Raw genomic sequence first — 21,352 nt, 5'->3', positions numbered from 1 at the left:
CTGTAAAATATTCAAATGTTTAAATACCAGCTTTTAATTATTTTTAGCATTTTATTTAAAACTGTTTATTCCCTTAGATGACTAATTAGTCAAAAAAATTCTGGTATACAAGAATGCCTTTTACCTTGAATTGTCTTTCCTTAGGCGATCAACTACCTATCCCTACTCGGAGGCCCAAATGTATAGCCAAAACACTGGAGGAACATATTTTGACTCCCAAGGAAACTCCGCCCAGGTGACAACAGTTGTCTCGTCCCACAATATGGTGGGTGCTGGTGGTATTCCAATGGGTGTCACAGGCGGTCAGATAATCAGCAGCTCAGGGGGTGCCTATCTTATAGGCGGGTCAATGGATGGATCCAATCACCCAGTCAGCCACACAACACGTGCTTCTCCAGCCACGGTAAGTACTTGCAGAACATAATGCATGAAATGGGGCTTCCTATAAAATTTAATTTGTAATTGTATCCTGTGTTCCAAAGTTTGAAAGAGATGGAGATGGTGGATACACTGATTATCATCTTCCCACATTGAATACATCCTAGAACGGTCCCCACAACCATAACATCCACAACCATGAAAATATAGAATCATGGACCAATTTGCCTGACATCATTTGTAGATAAAATTTTAGAATGCTTTGCTACAAAAACTGGAAGTGGGGTGTTTATACAAATAATAGGATTAGAAAGATTAAAATGTATTTGTCAAAGGTAGAGAAGATGGGAGCAGAAGCTTGGGAACTGGTTAATTGACAGAAAAGAAAAAGTAAGAGAAAATGCATCGTTATTTGTTTGGGAGGCCAGAGGAACAGGTGCCAAGCTCCTAGCTGTTCACAATGTGTATCAATGATATGGACCAATTACAAGGCATCCAAGTTAGCTGCAGATACAAAGCTGGTTGGCACTGTAAGTTGTGATGAAGACGCGGGGGAATCGAGGATATATGCTGGCCAGGTGTATGGATAAGAATGGTGCAGATGGAAAACATTGTGGAAAAATGTGAGTTCATTCACCTTGAGGGTGGGGATTGGTAAAGAAAATCAAAACACTTTTATAAATAATGAGAAATTGAAATACGTTGATGTCTTTGTACACAAATCACTGAAAGTTAATTTACTAATGCAGCAGGTAATTTGGACAACAGATGGTTTGTTGGCCATTATTGCAAGAAGATATAACTATACACTCAGTGGTCACTCTATTAAGTACATCCTGTACTTAATAAAGTGGACACCGAATATATGTATGTGGTCTTCTGCTGCTGTAGCCCATCCAATTCAAGATTTGATGTATTCTGCATGTAGAGATGCCGTTCTGCATACTACTGTTGAAATGTGTGATTATTTGAGTTGCTGACAGCTTCCTGTCAGCTTGAAGCAGTCTGGCCATTCTCCTCTGACTTTTCTTATTAACGAGACATTTTTTTTCCAAGAACTGACACTCACTGGATTTCCTTATTTTCACATCATTCTTTGTAAACTCTAGAATCTGTTGTGCGTGAAGATCCCAGGAGATCAGCAGTTGCTAAGATACTCATACCACCCCGTCTGGCACCAGCAATCATTCCATCATCAAAGTCACTTAGATCACATTTCTTCCTCATTTGGATGTTTGCTCTGAACAACAACTGAACCTTTTGACCATATCTGCATGCTTATACTATATGCATTGAGATTCTGCCACATGATTGGCAGATTAGATATTTGCATAATGAGCAGGTGTACAGGTATACCCAGTAAAGTGGCCCCTGAGTGCATATTAAAACAATGTCATGAAATTATATGGTATTCTTGTAAAACTGCACCTGTCGTACCTTAGGAAGGATATATTTGAATAGAGAGAATACAAATATGGATCACCAAATTGATGGATCTCTAAAACAGTCCATAATCTGGAGAATTTAGGAGAATGAGAAATGATCTCATGGCTAATTTTTGTGGGGGTAGGCCCAGTAAATGCAAGGATGCTGTTTCTCCAGGTTGGTCTATCAAGAATCAGGGATCACAATCAAAATAGGGTTACCATTCAGGAGTGAGGTGAGAAGAAATTTCTTCATCAAGGTGACGGTGAACCTTTGGTATCTCTACCCAAAATGGCTGTGAAGTCTTGATAGCTGAGCATATTTTTGGTGAAAATCGATAGATATTTGCAAATTAAGGAAATCCAGGAAGATGGGGTTAGCATGGGAAAGTAGCACTACAGTAAAGAGTCATGCTTGATCTTATTGAATGATAGAGCTGGAATTAGAGGCCAAATGTTCTACTCCCGCTATATTTTAAGCTCTTAAATCACTAATTGGAGGTCAAGATTTATTTGTTTTGGAAAGCATCTAATATACTTGTTACTAAAGTTTTTTTGATAGAAATACACAGGTGGATGCCGTTATTTGACTTTTCACTTGATTTGAATATGTATCTGATTTTATTTTTATTTATTACATCTTGCAAAAAACACTGAAAGTGCAAATTCCAAGATATGCCCACCACCAAAATGTACACAGCTGCTTTTTGGTACTTATCTCAGCCACATTAAAACCTTCATGGATATACTGTAAATTGCATAATGCAAAATTCCTTTTTTAAATGAGGTGGTAGGATGCTCTTCACAGTGAATAGGTATGCAAGGAACAGTCCTTGGGACTTTATTTTTCCTTGCTTACAAGCAGGGCTTTTTTTTTAAAGTATGTTTTATTTTTAGTCAAATGCATTATAAAATCCTGAGCTGGAGCTGATCCTGCATCTTCCCAAATAAATTTTTGGTTGGCGTGTTTTCTAACTAAAATGTTCAAGGGGCTTAACGTATGTTTAGAATAAGTCACTTAAAAGATCTGCTCCGCATATATAATCACAGGACTGACTTTTAGATTAGGAATCTGTCATGCCACGTGCAGGTTTTTTTTTACACACACCAACGGTCGTAAACAATATTGACTTCAACCTCTGTAATACCTTATAATTAAGCTTATACTTACTGTCAGATCACTATGCTGTTGTTTGGCTTCAGTGATAGAATTTTATAATATTGGCTTATTTCATTTGAGGACTGATGTTTAGGCTAACAATTTGTAGAAATTAAATTAATTTTCATTTTTATGAAATGATGTTGTGGGATTGGTAGGAACATTTTGGTGAATTAATTCAAGAGAGAGAATGGGAAACATCTACACACACAATTTGATTGTTTATTAAATGATAGGAGTTTTAAATGAGAAAACAGAGACAGGTAAAATTTTTAAAAAATTACGAGTATTTTATCGCCTACAGAAGACAGAGGGTAGTGGTAGATAAAGTGTATTCTGCCTGGAGGTTGGTGACTTGTGGCATTCTGCATGGACAGTAGTCACCACTCCTGCACCTGCTCTTCTGAGATTTTTTACAGATGATTTAGATGAGCGAGTGGAAGGGCGGGTCAGTAAGTCCACAGGTGACATTAAGGTTGGAGGTGTTGTGGATAGTATAGAAGTTCAAGTTTATTGCCATTCAAACATATGCGTGTATACTGCCATATGAAGCAATGTTCCTCTGGATCAAGTTGCACATTACAGTACATATAACACACATAAATTAATATTATCACTAGTATATGAGCAAAAAATAAGGTGCAATTGCGACACAAATTAAAAAGTAGACTGTATAGCACTCCTGCCGTTTAATGCGTGATGAGACCTTGGTGGTGCCAGGGAGTTCAGTTGTCTTATGACCTTGGGAAAGAACCTGTTTTCCATCCTAACAGTTCTTGTCCTAATGTTACGGGACCTCCTGCTGTTGCTGGGCAGAGAAGTGGCAGATGAATTTCAATCTGGGAAAGTGTGAGGTGATATGTTTTACAAGGTTGAATTTGAAGGTGGAGTACAAGGTTAATGGCAGGATTCTTAGCAATGTGGAGGAACAAAGGGATCTTGGGGTATAAGTCTATAGATCTCTCAGATTTGCCACACAAGTTAAGAAGGTGGTTGTTAAGAAGGCATGTGATGTGCTTGCCTTCATTAGTCAAGGGATTGAGTTCAAGAGCCATGAGGCAACGTTGCAGTTTTGTAAACCTCAGTTCTGGTCACCTCATTATAGGAAGGATATGGAGAGGAGGCAGAAGAGGTTCACTAGGATGCTGCTTGGATTAAAGAACATATCTTTAGAGGAAAGGTTGAGTAAGCTAGGGCTTTTCTCTATGGAATGATTAAAGATGAGAGGCAACTTAATAAGGATTATGAGAACTATAGACAGTCTGAACAGCCAGCACCTTTTTCCTCAAGGCAACAATGTCCATTACCAGAAGACATCTGTTTAGAGAGAATAGAGGAAAGTTTAGGGGAGATGTCAGAGATGTTTTTTTTCACACAGAGGTGTGTGCTTGAAACGCACTGTCTCCCTTTATCTGATGAAGTTTGGGACTCGATTCTCAAGTCGGTTAACTCAACTTCTCTTTGTGCTCGCCACTGTCTTTTACAGTTTAAGATTGTTCATAGGGCTCATATGTCCAAATCTAAATTATCTCGATTTTATCCTAATATTAGTCCTTTTTGTGATAAATGCAAAAGTGGCGAGGCTTCTCTCATTCATATGTACTGGACCTGTCCTAGTCTAGAGAAATTTTGGAGGGATGTTTTCTTAACTTTATCCTGTATTCTGAATCGCCACTTAGAACCTAACCCTTTAATTGCTCTTTTTGGTTTCTTGGCTTAGACAGATATACGTTTGAGTTTGACTAAACGTGGAATATTATCTTTTGCTTCTCTCCTGGCTAGACATCTAATTCTTCTTAGATGGAGAGATGTTGCCCCACCCACGCACGCTCAATGGCTTAATGATATTCTGTCCTGTTTAGATCTTGAAAAAATTCATTACTCAATTCTTAATTCGGATATAAAGTTTCATAAGGTCTGGGGACCTTGAATATTTTCATAACTTTCCTTTTGACTAAGTTTCTTTTTCAGTCCCTTACTTTCAGCTTTTTTTTTGGTAGTAGGCATTATTATCTTCTGTTTGTAATTGTATTTACAGTTTTGGGGGTTTGAATGTTCTGATTTATATTTCCTACATTTTGCTGTGGTTGGTCTGGAGGTTTCTTTTTGCGGGGGTGGGGATGGATACTAACTTTACACGACTTCAATTTGGGTGCTTTTTCAATTATTATATTCTGTATTATATTACCATTGTATGTTTATCTTGCACTGTATTAATTTCCTATTTCGTTCTTGGGGTTTTTTTTGTAGTGTTGTAGAAAATGCATAAAAAATCAATAAAAAAGAAGAAATGCACTGTCAGGGATGGCCGTTGAAGCTGGTACAATAGAGACATTTAACAGACTCTTAGATAGGCACATAGATGCATGAAAAGTGAAAGGTTACATTGTCTGAATAGCAGAGAAGGGTTAGATTGATTGTGGATGCGGTTTATATAGATCAGCACAACATTTGTGAGCTGAATTGTAGCCCATATTGTGCTGCACTGTTCCTTATTCTAAAGTTCAATGTCTGATATTTATTAATACTGGATAATGTTCCGTGATTTTCCCTAGACCTGCCTTTGGATATTTGTAGCACTGTAGGATTCTTCCCAGTATGGCAGATAATCCTGGAATTTGGTAGCACTACCGTGGCACTGTTGGAGAGTGACAGCTAGAGGGATATTTCTGATGTGAGTTAATGGTAAATGGAGAATAGGAGGTTTAACAGAAAAGATAAAATAATGGATTTGGATCATTTGCCAACAGTGTGAAGTGCCATGGGTCTTAGGACAGCAGAGGTTGATTTAGTAAGGCTTGTTTATAACTTTCTAGGAATGCTCTATAAACATTAAAAGTAGTTGTTGTATGCCATTCTATTCTGTTCTCTTTGATTATGTACCATTGTGTCTGTTTTTTCTGCATTGTCCATGTGTAACTAATTGGTATTATTTTCTTTAAATCACAATGAACAGATTTTTAAAAATCTCATGAAGTGGCCATTTCTACCAAAACCAACATTTGTAATATATGCCATGTTGTCTCTGAGAAGACAGTGATGGATAGTTTCTTTAAATTACTGGTCTTTAGGCTGTTTTCAGATTTACAGGATTTTAAGCTTTTGATAATTGGGGAAATAATATTTTTATCTAAGTTAGAATGATATTACTGTGATATGACTTAGGACATAAAAGAAACTGCAGCTGCTGAAATCTTGAGCAAAAAGAAAGTGCTGGAGGAACAGAGCACCTCTGGTGGCAAAGGGATATAAACATTTTAGGTTAAAGACCTGCACCAGGATTGAGTGTAAACAGAAGTTAGCCAGTATAAAAGGGGTAAGGTGGGGCTGGCAAGTGATAGGGGAACCATGTGAATAGTTGGCTCATGGAGCTGTGGAGAAAACAACAAGGAGGATTGGAGTTGGTGGGCACTGGTTAGTGGGCAATAGAAATGGAAAAAGAGGGGGGCAAAATATGGGGCATATAACCTGCATTCCATGTGCACCTTTTTTCTTCTGATCCACACCAGCTCTCCTCAGGTTGTTGCACCTTGTCATCCAGTTTCATTCCTTTTCCCACCTGATTCCATCTGCCTGTCATGTACCAGTTAACCTACTGGATCTTTTATCCTTTCCTTTGTCTGGTTCTTCACATTATCTTCCTTGTTTATCAGATTCCACTAGCCTCTGGTGTCTACTTATCACTTTCCAATCTCTCTCTTTATCTCCCCCACCGAGCTCTATCTACCTATCATGTTCTCTGCCTCACTCTTTCCTCTTATCTCTGCACGATTAGCTCTGATGCAGACTGTTGACCCAAAATTATGCATCAGGGCAGACTGTGCATTTACCCTTTTCCTTCATGGACGCTGCCTGATAAAACTGAGATCCTCCAAGCATGTTTCTTGACTCTTGGGGGAATTTGATGTAATTATCTTCCCAAACACCTTATGACCTTGTTCTTGGTTGTTCAGGTTCATTAATTTCTGTGTAGCTTCCACAGAAAAATCCTAAGTTTCTTCACCATTTCCTGCAATTTCTGTTCAGTACATGGAAACTTGACAGGCCAATGTAAAGTGGGAAGTTAAATTTTAAGCAAGTGAGTGCATTACCAATGAATTTTGTTAATGTTACACCCATCCAAGCAAATACGAACTATTTCAAGCAATCCTGACTTGGATCATAAGACATTGGAGTTGGAATAAGCCATTCAGCCTATTGTGTCTGGTCCACAACCCTTTGTGGCAATGAATTTCACAGATTCACCACCCTCTGGCTAAAGAAATTCTTCCTTATCTCGGTTCTAAAGGGATATCGATCTATTCTGAGACTGCCATCTGGTCGTGGACTTCTTCAGCAAACACCTCTTCACATTACTCTATCTAGGCCTTTCAATATTCAGTAGGTTTCAATCAGACCCTCCCCCCTTAATTGTTCTGAACTCCAGTGAGTACAGGCCCAGAGTCATCAAATGCTCCTCATATGTTAACCCTTTCATTCCTGGAATCATTCTCACGAATCTCCTCTGGACGGCCTCCAATGCCAGCACACCTTTTCTTAGATGAAGGGCCCAAAACTGCTCACAATACTCCTAGTGTGGTCTGACCAATGCATTACATTCTTGTTTAATTCTAGTCCTCTGGAAATGAATGCTGACATTGCATATGCCTTCTTTACCATCGACTCAACCTGTAAGTTAATCATTAGGGTTTCCTCACAAGGACTCACAAGCCTCTTTGCACCTCTGATTTCTGACATTTTTTTTATTCCTTCTACCAAAGTGCATGACCAGACACTTCCCTAAGCTACTGTATATTCCATCTGCCACTTCTTTGTTCATTCTCCTAATTTATCTAAGCCCTTCTGCAGACTCCCTGCTTTCCCCACACTACCTGCCTCTCCACCTATCTTTGTAGCCCTGTCAAAGATGGATTGACCCTATGCAAAGGTGCAAGTACCACGAATGCAATAAGACCATAGAACAAGCGATACTTTATCAAACTTGTACTCTTTATTCATAGCATGCTATGGGGGTAGTTACAGACTGATCTTTCAAAGAGCCAGTCTGGACACTGCCCACACCCGAATCACAATTCTTCACAATTTATAACATTGATCATTACAGGAAATATTATAATTATGCAAGTTAATACAGTTTTAGAATAGTTTCGATCATACTTTAAGATGCAATTAGATGTAAAATCATCATTGGTTAGTTATAATTATTTTCTGCCAAAGCTAGCCTGGATATAACATTAGTTCCTCATGCTGGCACTTATCCGTACTCTCGAACATTCTACCCCCTACGCTATCTTACCTATATTTAGTTACGCTATACCTCAAAATGCTTTGTGTGACCAGATAATTCCTTATTTGAACCTATATCTAACATTATTGGAGAAGAATGTCTGGTATGTCATTTGTTGCTGGGTAAGGTTCCTTTTTGGCTGTCCAGCAACAGTACCATAAGGTACCTACAAGGTAATTGATCATTAGCTAATCATTGTCTTTTAATCTGTACCCCTATTACCTATCCCTTTACGCCATCATCCTCAACAAATTTGCCCACAAAGCCATCGATTCCATCAAACAAATATTGACAAGTAATATGAGAAGAATTGGTCCCAACACCAATTCTGGAAGAGGCCCCCTTTATTCCCACTCTTTGCCTCCTGCCAGTCTTCTATCCATGCTAGTGTCTTTCCTGTAATACCATGGGCTTTTATCTTGTTTAGCAGCTTCATGTAAAGAACCTTGTCAGAGGCCTTCAGAACATCCAACTAAACAACATCCACTGACTCTCTTTTGTCTGTCCTGAAATGTTGTTCATGGGGATTTGGAGAGGGATGCAATGGTCTTTGTCAAGGTGAGTCCTGAAGAAGGGTCTCGGTCTGAAACATTGACTACTCATTCATTTCCACGGATGCTACCTGACCTGCTGAACTCCTCCAGAATTTTATGTGTGTTGCTTTGGACTTCCAGAAACTGCAGAATTTTGCACGTTTAATCCCATACAGCTGTGTAAAACAGGGCTGTTTGGGATGAATATTGAGGCAAACTTCAACTTCTTTTAAAAGAATGTCAGTTCTGTGAAAAACCGTGAAAAGAGAAAGTGAAAACCATTTCATTGATAAACCAGCTGAATGACTGACCTGCTGCTGAACTGGAACCTGTTGTACCACCTGGGCCTGCACTGCCTGTTGTCCTGCCACCGAGGTCTGCAATGTCACTGTTGGGGTGGTGTCTGAACCAGCCTCAGATGTCTGCATATTGGGCTATTGTGACTTTGTGCTTTTGTGTGACTTACTATAGTACCTGCCATGTTCATGTAACTAATCCAGTTAAATCACTTAACATTAATAAGTAGCCATAGTGTACTAATATTCCTGCAACCAGTAATAATATTACCACTGTACATTAAAAGGGGAAGCATTTAAAACTTTATTTTGAGTTATTGCCTGAAGCTGCCTTTCACTCTAAACTCACATTCATCACTGAAATGTAGATTTTGTATCGGTCTTGTGGCCATAGCTGCAAATGGACAGGAATGTCCAGTGCTATTGAAATTCAGTGTGACCGTGAAGAGATTATTAAGGAGTGGATGTCACATAATTGGGAATTGTTGGCCAAATCCAACTATTCCCAAATGTTGAATGGGGTGTACGGGGCCAAACTGAACACATTTACTAATTGTTTATATTCCAGTGTTGTATCTGTACTTGAACAGCTTAGCTAGAGCTAAAGCATAGGTATTCAGTGCTACAGCCATGATGTTTTGGGTCTATAATCTTTGCCGTAAGTCATTGTGCAACGCCATTGCTTCACCATCACATGGAATAAATAAAGGCAGTTCATGGATGGAAACTGTTAAGAGGGGACAAGGAAGCTTACCTGTTCTGGGTACATCATCTTCTCCAAATTCCATTATTATATTGAAATTAATGGTACAAATATTAATGAGGCCTCTCCCTCCTGCTTTTTACTTCAGTGTCCACGGCATTCCTAGGTGACTGGTTTTGCTGTGCTATTGGCTTATGGTAATGCAGAGACAAGTGATATGAAACTAAAGATTGTGAAGGGTGTGCAATCTTGTTACTGGTGATCACCCACGAAGCCTGATGAAAGCCCAGATATCTACCACAATACTGCAGTCATACAACATGATAGGTGTCATCTGTGATGAGAGAGATTGTTCCTACATTCTGTGCTAAGTCAGTCATCTTTTTTTTAAACATCCACAGATAACTAAGTTTGCAATTAAACTTAAGAAATCAAAACTGAATAACATGGACAAAACAGAAGGACAGCAACTCAATCCTATGTCCACTGTGTCATTCAATGAGATTTTGACTAATTATGTATCTCAGTACTGTTCCTGCATCAACCCCATATCTTTGATACCCTTAATATCTAAAATTCTATTTTGCTTTGAACATAATTGATGACTGACTGGTAGCACAACAATAACGTCTCACTCAATGCCAGCAAGACCAAGTAGCTGATTATTGACTTCAGGAGGTGGAAACTGGAGATCCATTATACAGCCATCATCTGGGATCAACGGTGGAGAGGTCAGCAACATTAAATTCCTCAGTGTTTTCATTTTAGAGGATCTGTTCTGGATCCAGCATGTAAGTGCCATTCCAAAGAAAGCACAGCAGCACCTCTATCTACTTAGAAGTTTGTGAAGATTCAGTATATCATCTAAAACTTTGACAAACTTCTATTGTTGTCCAGTGGAGAGTATATTGACTGGTTGAATCGTAGCCTGGTAATGAAAATACCAATGCCCTTGAACGGAAAAGCCTACAAAAAGTAGTGGATACAGCCCAATCCATTACGGGTAAAGTCCTCCCCACCACAGAGTTCATTTACATGGAGCGCTGTTGGAAAAAGCAGAATCCATCATCAAGGAACTCACCATCCAAGTTATGCTCTCTTCTTGCTGCTGCCATCAGGAAAGCGATACAGGAGCTTCAGCACCCACACCACCAGGTTCAGGAACAGTTATTACCCTTCAGCAAACAGACTCTTGAACCAGAGGGACAACTTCACTCAGCTTTACTCACCCCCATCACTGAAATGTTCCCACAGCCTATGGACTCACTTTCAAGGACTCTTCATCTGATGTTCTCAGTATTTTGTTTGTTTATTTACCTAGTTTCCTTTCTTTTAGTATTTGCAGATTGTTGTCTTTTGCACATTGGTTGTTTGGCTGCCCTGAGGGGTGAGGTCTTCCATTGGTTCTATTGTATTTCTTGTATTTAATGTGAATGCCTGCAAGAAAATGAAGCTCAGTGTTGTATATAGTGGCATAAGTAATAAATTTACTTTGAACTTTTGTCCTTGAACAGATAATGACCTATCATTTAAGCAATCAATCACCATATTACATTCCCTCTGTCTCTGCAGCTTCCTTTGTCAGTGAATCCATAGGTATGTTCGAGAAGCAGTTTCACCAGTGTCCCATATAACCAGAGCAGTATATGTGTAATCCCCTACTTCAATCCTCTTGTACTGAAGGGCAATGTGCCACTTCCACAATGAGCCATAAGCTTCTTGAAATGACCTGCACAATCCTAATCCTCCTTCACCAACAGAACCATACGGACCATCTCTTCTACTACTAGATTTTTTTTGTGCCAATGTCTTGCTTTGCTTTTTTTCCTTCAGTGTCTTGTATAATTTGCACATAATTTATATTTGTTGTCTGAACTTATGGCTGCTGCAAGCAAGTTTTTCATTGTCCTTGTAGCTCACATACTGGGCTTGAGCATATGACAATAAACCAGATTTTACACGATTCCAAATTACTTGCTTATACCTGCATGTTAACTTTTCATTATCAAGTTTTCAGTCTTTCAACCTCTTAATAAATATTCAGTTTTTTGTTTTTTTTAACTGCTGCTTGCCTGTCTTGCCAAAGTTGAAAGTTTTGCCTCATGTTTCTGAATTCAACATTAATAATTCTGTTTGCAATTTAATTTTAACTTTAGTATTTCTTTCGTTGATTGGACATGAGTGGCAACCAAGATGCATAGATGAGAGATGCTTAACAGACCGAACATCTATTCTGATACTGACACTGAGATTACGCTACTTGATTTTCACAATGGGTGTGAAGTTCCATTTATCATAGCTGAGTTCTGCCTTTATACATAGGCTTCCCTTCAGAATCAAGAGCTCAAGTGTCATGGAGAAGTAAATGAGTTGGTCAAGAGTTGACAGGAAGACGAGATGTTTAACGCTGGTGACTTTGGAAACTAAAGCGACATTTTAACAGCAACAGCTTACAAGGACTTTTTTTGTTGAGGAAGGGAGCATGTGACAGTACATTTGAGCAGGCTGGAAACATTACTTGAGAAGAGAAAACTGTCAACATTACTAGTTTAGGAGAGACATTGGGCGGTTAAGTGCTATATAGTCCATATCAAGAGGTTGGATAAACTTGGGTTGTTTTCTCTGGAGCAGCAGAGGCTGAGGGGAGATCTGATAGAGGATTTTAAGATTAAGAGAGGCATAGATAGAGTAGACAGGGAGTATCTTTTTACCAAGTTTGAAATATCTAATACCAGAGGGCATGCATTTAAGGTGAGAGGGGGTAATTTCAATGGAGATGTGAAGGGCAAGTTTTTTTACACAGAGTTGTGGGTGCCTGGAATGTGCTGTCTGGGGTGGCAGTAGAGTTGGATACATCAGGGACTTTTAAGAGATATTGAAATAAGCACGTGTGAGGAAAATTGTAGGATATGGACGTTGTGTAGGCAGAAGCGATAAGTTTAGCTTATTATAAGCTGTTTGATTACTAATTAAACTAGCTCAGCACACCATTATGGGCCAAAAGGCCTGTTCCTGTGCTGTACTGTTCTATGTTCTGCAGTGCAGAATGTATAATATTGGGTCATGTGATTGAATTTCTGGGTAGATGTGCATTGACTTTGCTAATTCCATAGGTCAATTTGAACTTCACTCTAACCAGCTGTCTGAAGTATTCCGCACAGTAGATATATTACATGCTAACCAATTTCATGTTTAAGCTCCAATACCCATTTTTGAATCTGGGGCCAAAAAGTAAGAAGTTTCAGCTGCTGTCAGATTGTGTGTGATTTTTAATAGCATTTTATCTAGTGGCCACAAAATTTTAGTTTAAGAATTAACGCTACTAATGGGTGGAGGTACTTCCTACTTGGCCCATTGATGTTACTTATGGTTAATCAAATAATGCCTTGTTATAAAGCATGGACGTAACTTCACACTGAGCCATGTTGTTATATCATTATGGTACTCCTTTCATCATTTATGAATATGGAATATAATGCTAACTCATGTGGCTGGCACTCAGCCTACTTGCTTTACTTTGTGACTCCAAAGGATAGTTCTCTTGTTACTGAATATTGATACCTTTTTAAAAACATTTTGATAATGACATCTTGGGTGAAGTTCTGCTCATGTTCCTTTGCAGGCTTGCCATAACTAATCATCAATGTAGTCAACCAACTAGATATAATGCAGCACCTTTTTTTTTAAACAGCTGGTGCTCCTGTGTTTACTCTCACTTTTAATTCATTAGCTTTGCTGTGCTTCTACAAAATGTAGTTAACACAGTAAAATAATAATGAGCTACTCAAACTTAACCATGTAATTTCAGTTCCCTCCATACATTTACATTGCAGGTCATACAATTCATGAATACTAGCACCAAGTTAGACGATTTTAAAAAAATCTATCTTACATAATTACTCAAAGATTTGATGTGGTCCATTTCAAAGATGGCTGTCAAATTAGTTAAATAAGATTTTACTTTATAAAATGGCACTTTCCCTAAGATACTGACAGGATCGGCTATGCAACATTTAATAACTAAACTAGGTTTGAGAAAATGCAGGGGGTGGAAATCAGAACATGCTGGAACTGTCAGGCACATTAGGCACTCATCAACAGCAAGCTTGGCTCATCAAGTCTGAGATATTCCCTTTATATGATGCAACACTCCCCATCTACTCTGCAACTTTCCTAGTTTTGACAAAGGATCTTTGTCTTAAATGTGAACTCTTCTCTGTGTACAGATGTTCCCTGAGCTGCTGAGTCTTTCCAGATATTACTGTTAGTTCCTTTTTTTCATTCCAACACATTTGAACATGCCTGGACGGATGAGCAACAAGCCAAGTTTACACCACACAAGTGCAGGCAATGACATTGCCAACATGAGAGCTGTAGGCCATCTTCTTTTAATGTACATTGCCATTATTATTGCCAGATACCTCACTATTGATCTCCTAGGTGTTATCATGAACATGATCAGAAGTCCGACTGGAACAGCAATGCCAATGTTGCACTTATAATGTCAGGTTAGTGCCTGGGTAGTCTGTAGCAAGTGACTTGCGTCCTGATTTCCCAAAACAAACCTGCCATCAAGAAGGTACAGGTTTAGAATGTGATTGCATACTGTCAACTTACTACAAAGAGACCCGACACCTACCGAGTTACATGGAGGGGCAGGGTTTAGCAAGATATGCATCAATCACAGGAAATTGGGACTAGCTGGGTGGGTCCTGTGATCAGGATGGATTCATTGTGCTGAAGGGGCTGTATCTGTGCCGTATTGCTCAATGACTAAAAGTTGTCATCGTCAAGGGCAAAGCTTCCCATTTGCTTGGCGTCCTCTAAATGACCGTAAGCATTTGCTGACTGTCCCTATTGCTGCAGTTTGTGCCATCTATAAGTCAGTGCAACAACTAACAGGTTTCTTTCTCTCAAAACTACTACCAGGGATGAGGACGTGAGGAGCCTGAAAGTGCTCATAAAGTTAGAAACCATTTCAACTTGGAAACAGACCATCAGTTATTTTTTTACTGCAAAATCAAAATCTTACAGCTCCCCATTTGAAACTTCCCATTCAACAAATAACATTCACCATTTCAAGAAAATGGCTCACTATCATCACCAAGGACATGTAGAGAGATGTGCAAAAAATGATATCATTGATATCCACAGCCCCCAGAGGGGACATACAGCTGTCATCATGTGGTTAGTGTTTTATTATTCTGAAATTGTGTTTTATTATGCTCTAAATAATTATTACCAACAAATCACTTGTAGTACCAGAGGAAACAACACACTGGACCACTGTTATACCACCACCAAGAGCGCTTGCCATAGCTTCCCACGCCCATACTTTGGAAAGTCTTATCACCAGGCTGAGCACCAGCGGTGTGTACCAAAAAGGTATGGTCATGGGAGGCACAGGAGTGCTTACAGGATTGCTTTGAATCACTGGACTGTACTATATTCATGGATTTATCTTCGAGTCTGAATGTGTAAACCACAGCTGTCACTGACTTCATTAAAACCTGTGTGGATGAGTATGTGCCTAAGAGAACTTGCTGTATATGCCCAATTCAAAAGCTATGGATAAACCAGGAAGTTCATAGTCTGCTGAGGGCTAGATCTGTGGCCTTCAAGTCTGGTGACACAGGTTTGTACAAGAAAACCAGGTACAGCTTGCAGAAGGCTATTTCAAGAGCTAAGGAATAATTCCAAGTGAGGTTGGAGGCGATGTCAGATACACATCGACTCTGGCAGGATTTGCAATCCATTACTTCCTACAAAGCAAAACACAACATTATGAATATCAGTGATGCTTCACTCCCAGACGAGCTGAATGCCTTTTATCCTCACTTTGAAAAGGGGACTAAAGCTGCAGTTACATGGATCCCTGCAGCATTGAGATTCCTGTGATATCTGTCTCGGAGGCCAACATTAGGCTCTCTTTCAAGAGGGTGAACCCTCGCAAGGGGAAAGGCCCCAACAGAGTACCTATTAAGGCTCTGAAAACCTGTGCCAACCAACTGACGGAGTTGCTCAAAGACATTTTCAATCTCTCACTACTACAGTCGGAAGTTCCCACCTGCTTCAAAAGGGCAACAATTATACCAGTGCCCAAGAAGAGCAGAGTGAGCTGCCTTGACAACTATCATTCAGTAGCATTCACATCTACAGTGATGAATCGCTTTAAGTGGTTGCTTATAGCTAAAGTCAGCTCCTGCCTCAGCAAGGACTTGGACCCACTGCAATTCACTTATCGCCACAGCAGGTCTACAGCAGACATGATCTCATTGGCTCTCCATGTGGTCTCGGATCAACTGGACAATACAAATACCTATGTCAGGATGCTGTTAATTAGCTACACCTCAACATTTAACACCATCATTCCTACAGTTCTGATTGAAAAGCTCTAGAACCTGGGCCTCTGTACCTCCCTCTGCAACTGGATCCCTAACCGGAAGACCACAATCTGTGTGGATTTTAAATAACATTACCACCTCGCTGACAATCAACACTGGTGCATCTCAGGGATGTGCGCTTAGTCCACTGCTCTACTTTCTCTACACCCATGACTGTGGCTGGGCACAGCTCAAATGCCATTTATAAATTTGCTGATAATACAGCCATTGTTGGTAGGATTTCAGTTGGTAATGAGAAGGTGTACAGGAGCAGGATATGCTACCTAGCTGAGAGGTGTCAGTGCAACTGCACTCAAATCAGTAAGATCAATTGTGAACTTAAGAAAGGATAAGACAAAGGAGCACAGACCTATCCTCATCGAGGGATCAGAAGTGAAAAGAGTGAGCAATTTCAGTTTCCTGCGTGTCAGTATCTCTAAGGATCAAACCTGAGCTCAATATATCAACGCAGCTAAAAAGAAGATGCAACAGCGGGTATGTTGCATTAGGAGTTTGAAGAGATTTGGTATGTCACCTTAAACACTCACATATTTCTACAGATGTACCATGGAGAGTATTCTAACTGGCGGCATCACCATCTGGTATGGAGAGTGGGGTCACTAGTGTACAGGATTAAAGTAAGCTGCAGAGTTGTAAACTTAGTGAGCTCTGTCATGGGCACTAGCCTCCGTAGTATTCAAGGAGCGAAGCCTGAAAAAGGCAGTGTCCATCATTAAGGACGCCCATCACCCAGGACTCTTCTCATTGCTACCATCAGGAAAGAGGTAGAGCAGCCGGAAGGCACACACTCAATAATTCAGGAACATCTTCTGGCATCTGATTTCTGAATGGGCATTGGACCCATGGACAGTACCTCACTACATTTTTATTTCTATTTTTGTAATATTTAATTTAATTTAGCTATCTTATATATACATATACTGTAATTTACAGATTTTTTTCTATGATTATTATTATTAATGCATTGTACTGCTGCCACAAAGGTAACAAATTTCATTACATATGCCGGTGATATTGAGTCACGGGTTTATTTTGAATGCACAAAAACATCACAAGCAGCTGAATTACATTTGTAAGTGTAATTTCATAAAATCATACAATGCTGAACAGGACTTACAGCCAATCCTGTCCATGCTGACCAACAAAAACCTTTTGTTTACCATCATTTGGTTGGTAACTTTCTCTGCTTTGGTAATAAGACCATAAGGTACAGTAACAGAATTAGACCATTTGGCCTATCAAGTATGCTGTGCCATTTCATCATCATGACTGACCCAATTTTCCTCTCAGTCCCAATCTCCTGCCTTCTCCCATATCACTTCAGGCTCTGACCAATAAGAAACTATCAACTGCTGCCTTAAATATATATCCACAGTGGCTTGTTGCAAAGAATTCCACAGATTCACTACTCTTTGGCTAACAAAATTCCTCCTCATCTCTAAAAGGATGGCCCTCTATTCTGAGGCTGTGTCTTCTAGTCTTAGACTCTCCCACCACAGGAAACTTACTCTCCACATCCACTCTATCGAAGCCTTTCACCATTCAATAGGTTTCAATGAGGTCACACCTCATTCTTCTGAATTCTAGTAAATACAGGCCTGGAACCATCAAACATTCTTCATATGACAAGCTGTTGAACCCTGGAATCATTTTCGTGAACCCCGTCTGAACCATCTCCAATTTGAGCACATCCTTTCTAAATAAGGGGCCATAAACTGCTCACAATACTTCAAGTGAGGCCTCACCAGTGGTTTATAAAGTCTCAACATTCCATCCTTGCTTTTATATTTTAGTCCTCTTGAAGTGAATGCTAACATCGCATTTGCCTTCCTCACCAGACTCAACCTACAAATTAACCTTTAGAGAATCCTGCACAAGGTCTCCCAAGTCCCTTTGCACCTCAGTTTTTTATATTTTCTCTCCATTTAGAAAATAGTCAACCCTTTCATTTCTTCTACCTAAGTGTATGATTGTACATTTGCCAACACTGTATTCCATCTGCCATTTCTTTACCCATTCTCCTAATCTGTCTTAAGTCCTTCTGTAGCTCTCTACTTCCTCAAAACTCCCTGTCCCTCCACCTGTCTTCGTATCATTTGCAAATTTTGCAACAAAGCCATCAATTCCAACATCCAAATCATTGACATATAACGTAAAAACAATTGGCCCCAACACAGACCCATGTGGACCACTAGTCACCAGCATCCAACCAGAAGGGGCTCCCTTTATTCCCACTCTTTGCCTCCTGCCAATCAGCCACTGCTTTATCCATGCTAGAATGTTTCTTGTAATTCCATGAGCGTGTAGCTGGTTCACAGCCTCATGTGTGGCACCTTGTCAAAGGCCTCCTGAAAATCCAAATACACAACATCCACTGCTTCTCCTTTGTCTATCCTGCATGTTATTTCTTCAAAGAATTCCAACAGATTTGTCGGGCCAGATTTTCCCTTGAGGAAGCCATACTGACTAGGATCTCCAAGTGCCTCCAAGTACCCTAAGACCTCAGCCTTAATAACAACTCCATTATCTTCCCAGCCACTGAGGTCAGACTAGCTGGTGTATAGTTTCCTTTCTTCTGCCTCTCCCCCTTCTTGAAAAGTAGAGTGACATTTGCAATTTTCCAGTCTTCCGGAACCATTCCAGAATCTGGTGATTCTTGAAAGATCATTACTAATGCCTTCATGAACTCTTCAGCCACCTCTTTCAGAACCCTGGGGTATACACTATCTGGTCCAAGTGACTTCTCCCTTCAGACCTTTTAGCTTCCCAAGAACCTTCTCTCTAGTTATGGTAACTTCATGCACTTCGTGACCCCTAACATATGGAACTTCCACAGCTGATACCTTCCACAGTGAAGATTGATGCAAAATACTTGTTCAGTTTGACCGCCATTTTGTTGATCCTGATTACTACCTCTCCAACATCGTTTTTCAGCAGTCCCATATCAACTCTCAAATCTCTTTTACACTTTATGCATCCAAAGGAACTTTTGGTATTCTCTTTTATATTGTTGGCTAGCTTGCTTTTGTATTCCACCTTTACCTTCTTAATGACTTTTTTTGGTTGCCTTCTACTAGTTTTTAAAGTTTTTAAAGTCTTCCCAGTCTAACTTTTCACTAATTTTTGCTCTATTATATGCCCTCTTTGGCTTTAATGTTGGCTTTGACTTCTCTTGTTAGCCACAGTTATATAAACTTTCCTTTAGAACACTTCTTCCTCTTTGCGATATATATATCCTGTGCCTTCCAAATTGCTTCCAGAAATTCCAGGTATTGCTGCTCTGCTGTCATTCCTGCCAGTGCCCTTTTCCAATCATTTCTGGCCAACTCCCCTCTCTCTTGTCTCTGTAGTTCCCTTTACTCCACTGTAATTCTGATACATTGGACTTTAGCTTCTCCTTCTTGAATTTCAGGGTGAATTTGATCATATTATCATGACTTGCCCCTATAGGTTATTTTACCGTAAGCCCTCTAATCAATTCCAGTTCATTACACAACACCCAATCCAGAACAGCTGATCCCCCAGTGGGCTCAACCACCAGCTGCTCTTAAAAGCCATCTCATAGGCATTCTAGAAATTCCCTCTCCTGGAATCAGCACCAACCTGCATATTGAAATCCCCCATGACTATTGTAATATTGCCCTTTTGGCATACATTTTCTTTCTTGTGTTGTAATTTGTAGGGCACTCCTTACTACTTTTTGGAGGGCCTGTATATAACTTCCATTAATGTGTTTTTATCCTTGCAGTTCCTTAGCTCTATCCACAGAGATTCAACACCATCTTACCCTATGTCACCTCTTTCTGATGATCTGATTTCATAATGCAAAAGCTTGTTTAGATAAATGTGAGAATTCTTGTCAACGTCACTCACTCAGGCTGTGCATTCAACAAGGTTTTTCCAGCGATTCTCTCTGAAATGACCTCTTCCTCTAAACCAGGGTTCCCAACCTTTTTTATGCCATTAAAGGTCTGTGGACCCCAGGTTGGGAAGCCCTGCTCTAAACTTAGGCACTCTTGTTTTATGCACATCTGTAATGGGGAAATGATTCCTGCCATCTATCCTGCTCGTGCCATTCCTAATTTTGTGTACTATCAGAACCACTCCATCCCCCACCACAAGGATAACTGAGACACTCTATTACTCTGCTAATCTCCTCTGCACCTTTTCTGTGCAATCATGTCCTATGGTGTGGTGGGCAGAACTACCTAATACTTAAATTCAGGTCTAATAGTATTTTACAAGATTGTACAAGACCTTGCTCTTGTATTCTGTGCCCTGGCTAATGAATACAATTATCCCATATGCCTTCTTCACCACCTACTTCCTTCCACCTTCAGTGATTCTTGGACTTCTGTAGTCCTGCTCCTCAATGCTCTCACATTCGTTATATACAATACTGTGCAAAAGTCTTAAGCTACCCTAGATTTTTTCAATCAAAATTATTTTTTAGATTTTTTTTGTCCTCTGCATTATTGTGTCAGTATAAAAGAGCAAATTTTAGATTCCCAAATGTTCATTTTCCTAAAAATTAAATGTTAGTTTTTTTTTGTATTTCATGAAAGTAAGTAATGCATTAAGTAATAGACCACTTTTGAAATAAAAACTTGATTGCTTTGTAGGTATATAACCCAGTGCATGATTAACCAAAGAAAAAAAGCAGGATGCTAATTATCAATGATGTAATAACTTGAATTAAATAAACTAATTAACTGAAACAGACATGAGTGTAGACATAATCAAATTGGGCAAAGGACAACCAACCTAAAAGGTGAGAGTGCGGCAGATGTGACAATTTAACCTTTAGATCATCAATTCTTACTCCATGACAAGGTTGAGCACAACAACAAGACACGAGATGGTTATCCTGCATCAGCAAGGTCTCTCCCAAGCAGAAATTTCATGGCAGACAAGAGTTTTACGATGTGTTGTCTGAGCTCTTCTGAAGAAGCACAAAGAAACAGGCAAGGTTGAGGACCAAAAACGCAGTGGTCAGCCATGGAAACTGAGTGCAGCAGGCAAGAGATACAACAAACTGACTTTGCTTCTAAATCAGAAGAAGCCCAGCACTGCTATCAGCTCTGAACTCACAGAACCACTGGATCCCAATTACCCCTCTACAATCAACACAAAAACACAAGGACTGTGGTGCTGACCAATGGCAGCAG

General features: G+C 39.7%; 1 protein-coding gene across 3 annotated transcripts in view; it reads left to right on the top strand.

The window, feature by feature from the left end:
• The window catches only part of rfx3 (regulatory factor X, 3 (influences HLA class II expression)), a 312,575-nt gene that overhangs the window by 191,381 nt on the left and 99,842 nt on the right, over positions 1 to 21,352 (top strand). For all 3 annotated transcript variants that reach the window (XM_073072399.1, XM_073072385.1, XM_073072389.1), the window contains one exon: positions 145 to 403. In XM_073072399.1, the coding sequence (XP_072928500.1) occupies positions 145 to 403 (259 nt within the window). The remainder of the gene's footprint in view (positions 1 to 144; positions 404 to 21,352) is intronic.

Source organism: Hemitrygon akajei, chromosome 2 (genome assembly GCF_048418815.1).
Source record: "Hemitrygon akajei chromosome 2, sHemAka1.3, whole genome shotgun sequence".
Lineage (NCBI taxonomy): Eukaryota > Metazoa > Chordata > Chondrichthyes > Myliobatiformes > Dasyatidae > Hemitrygon > Hemitrygon akajei.
This window is presented reverse-complemented; position numbering and strand designations above follow the sequence as displayed.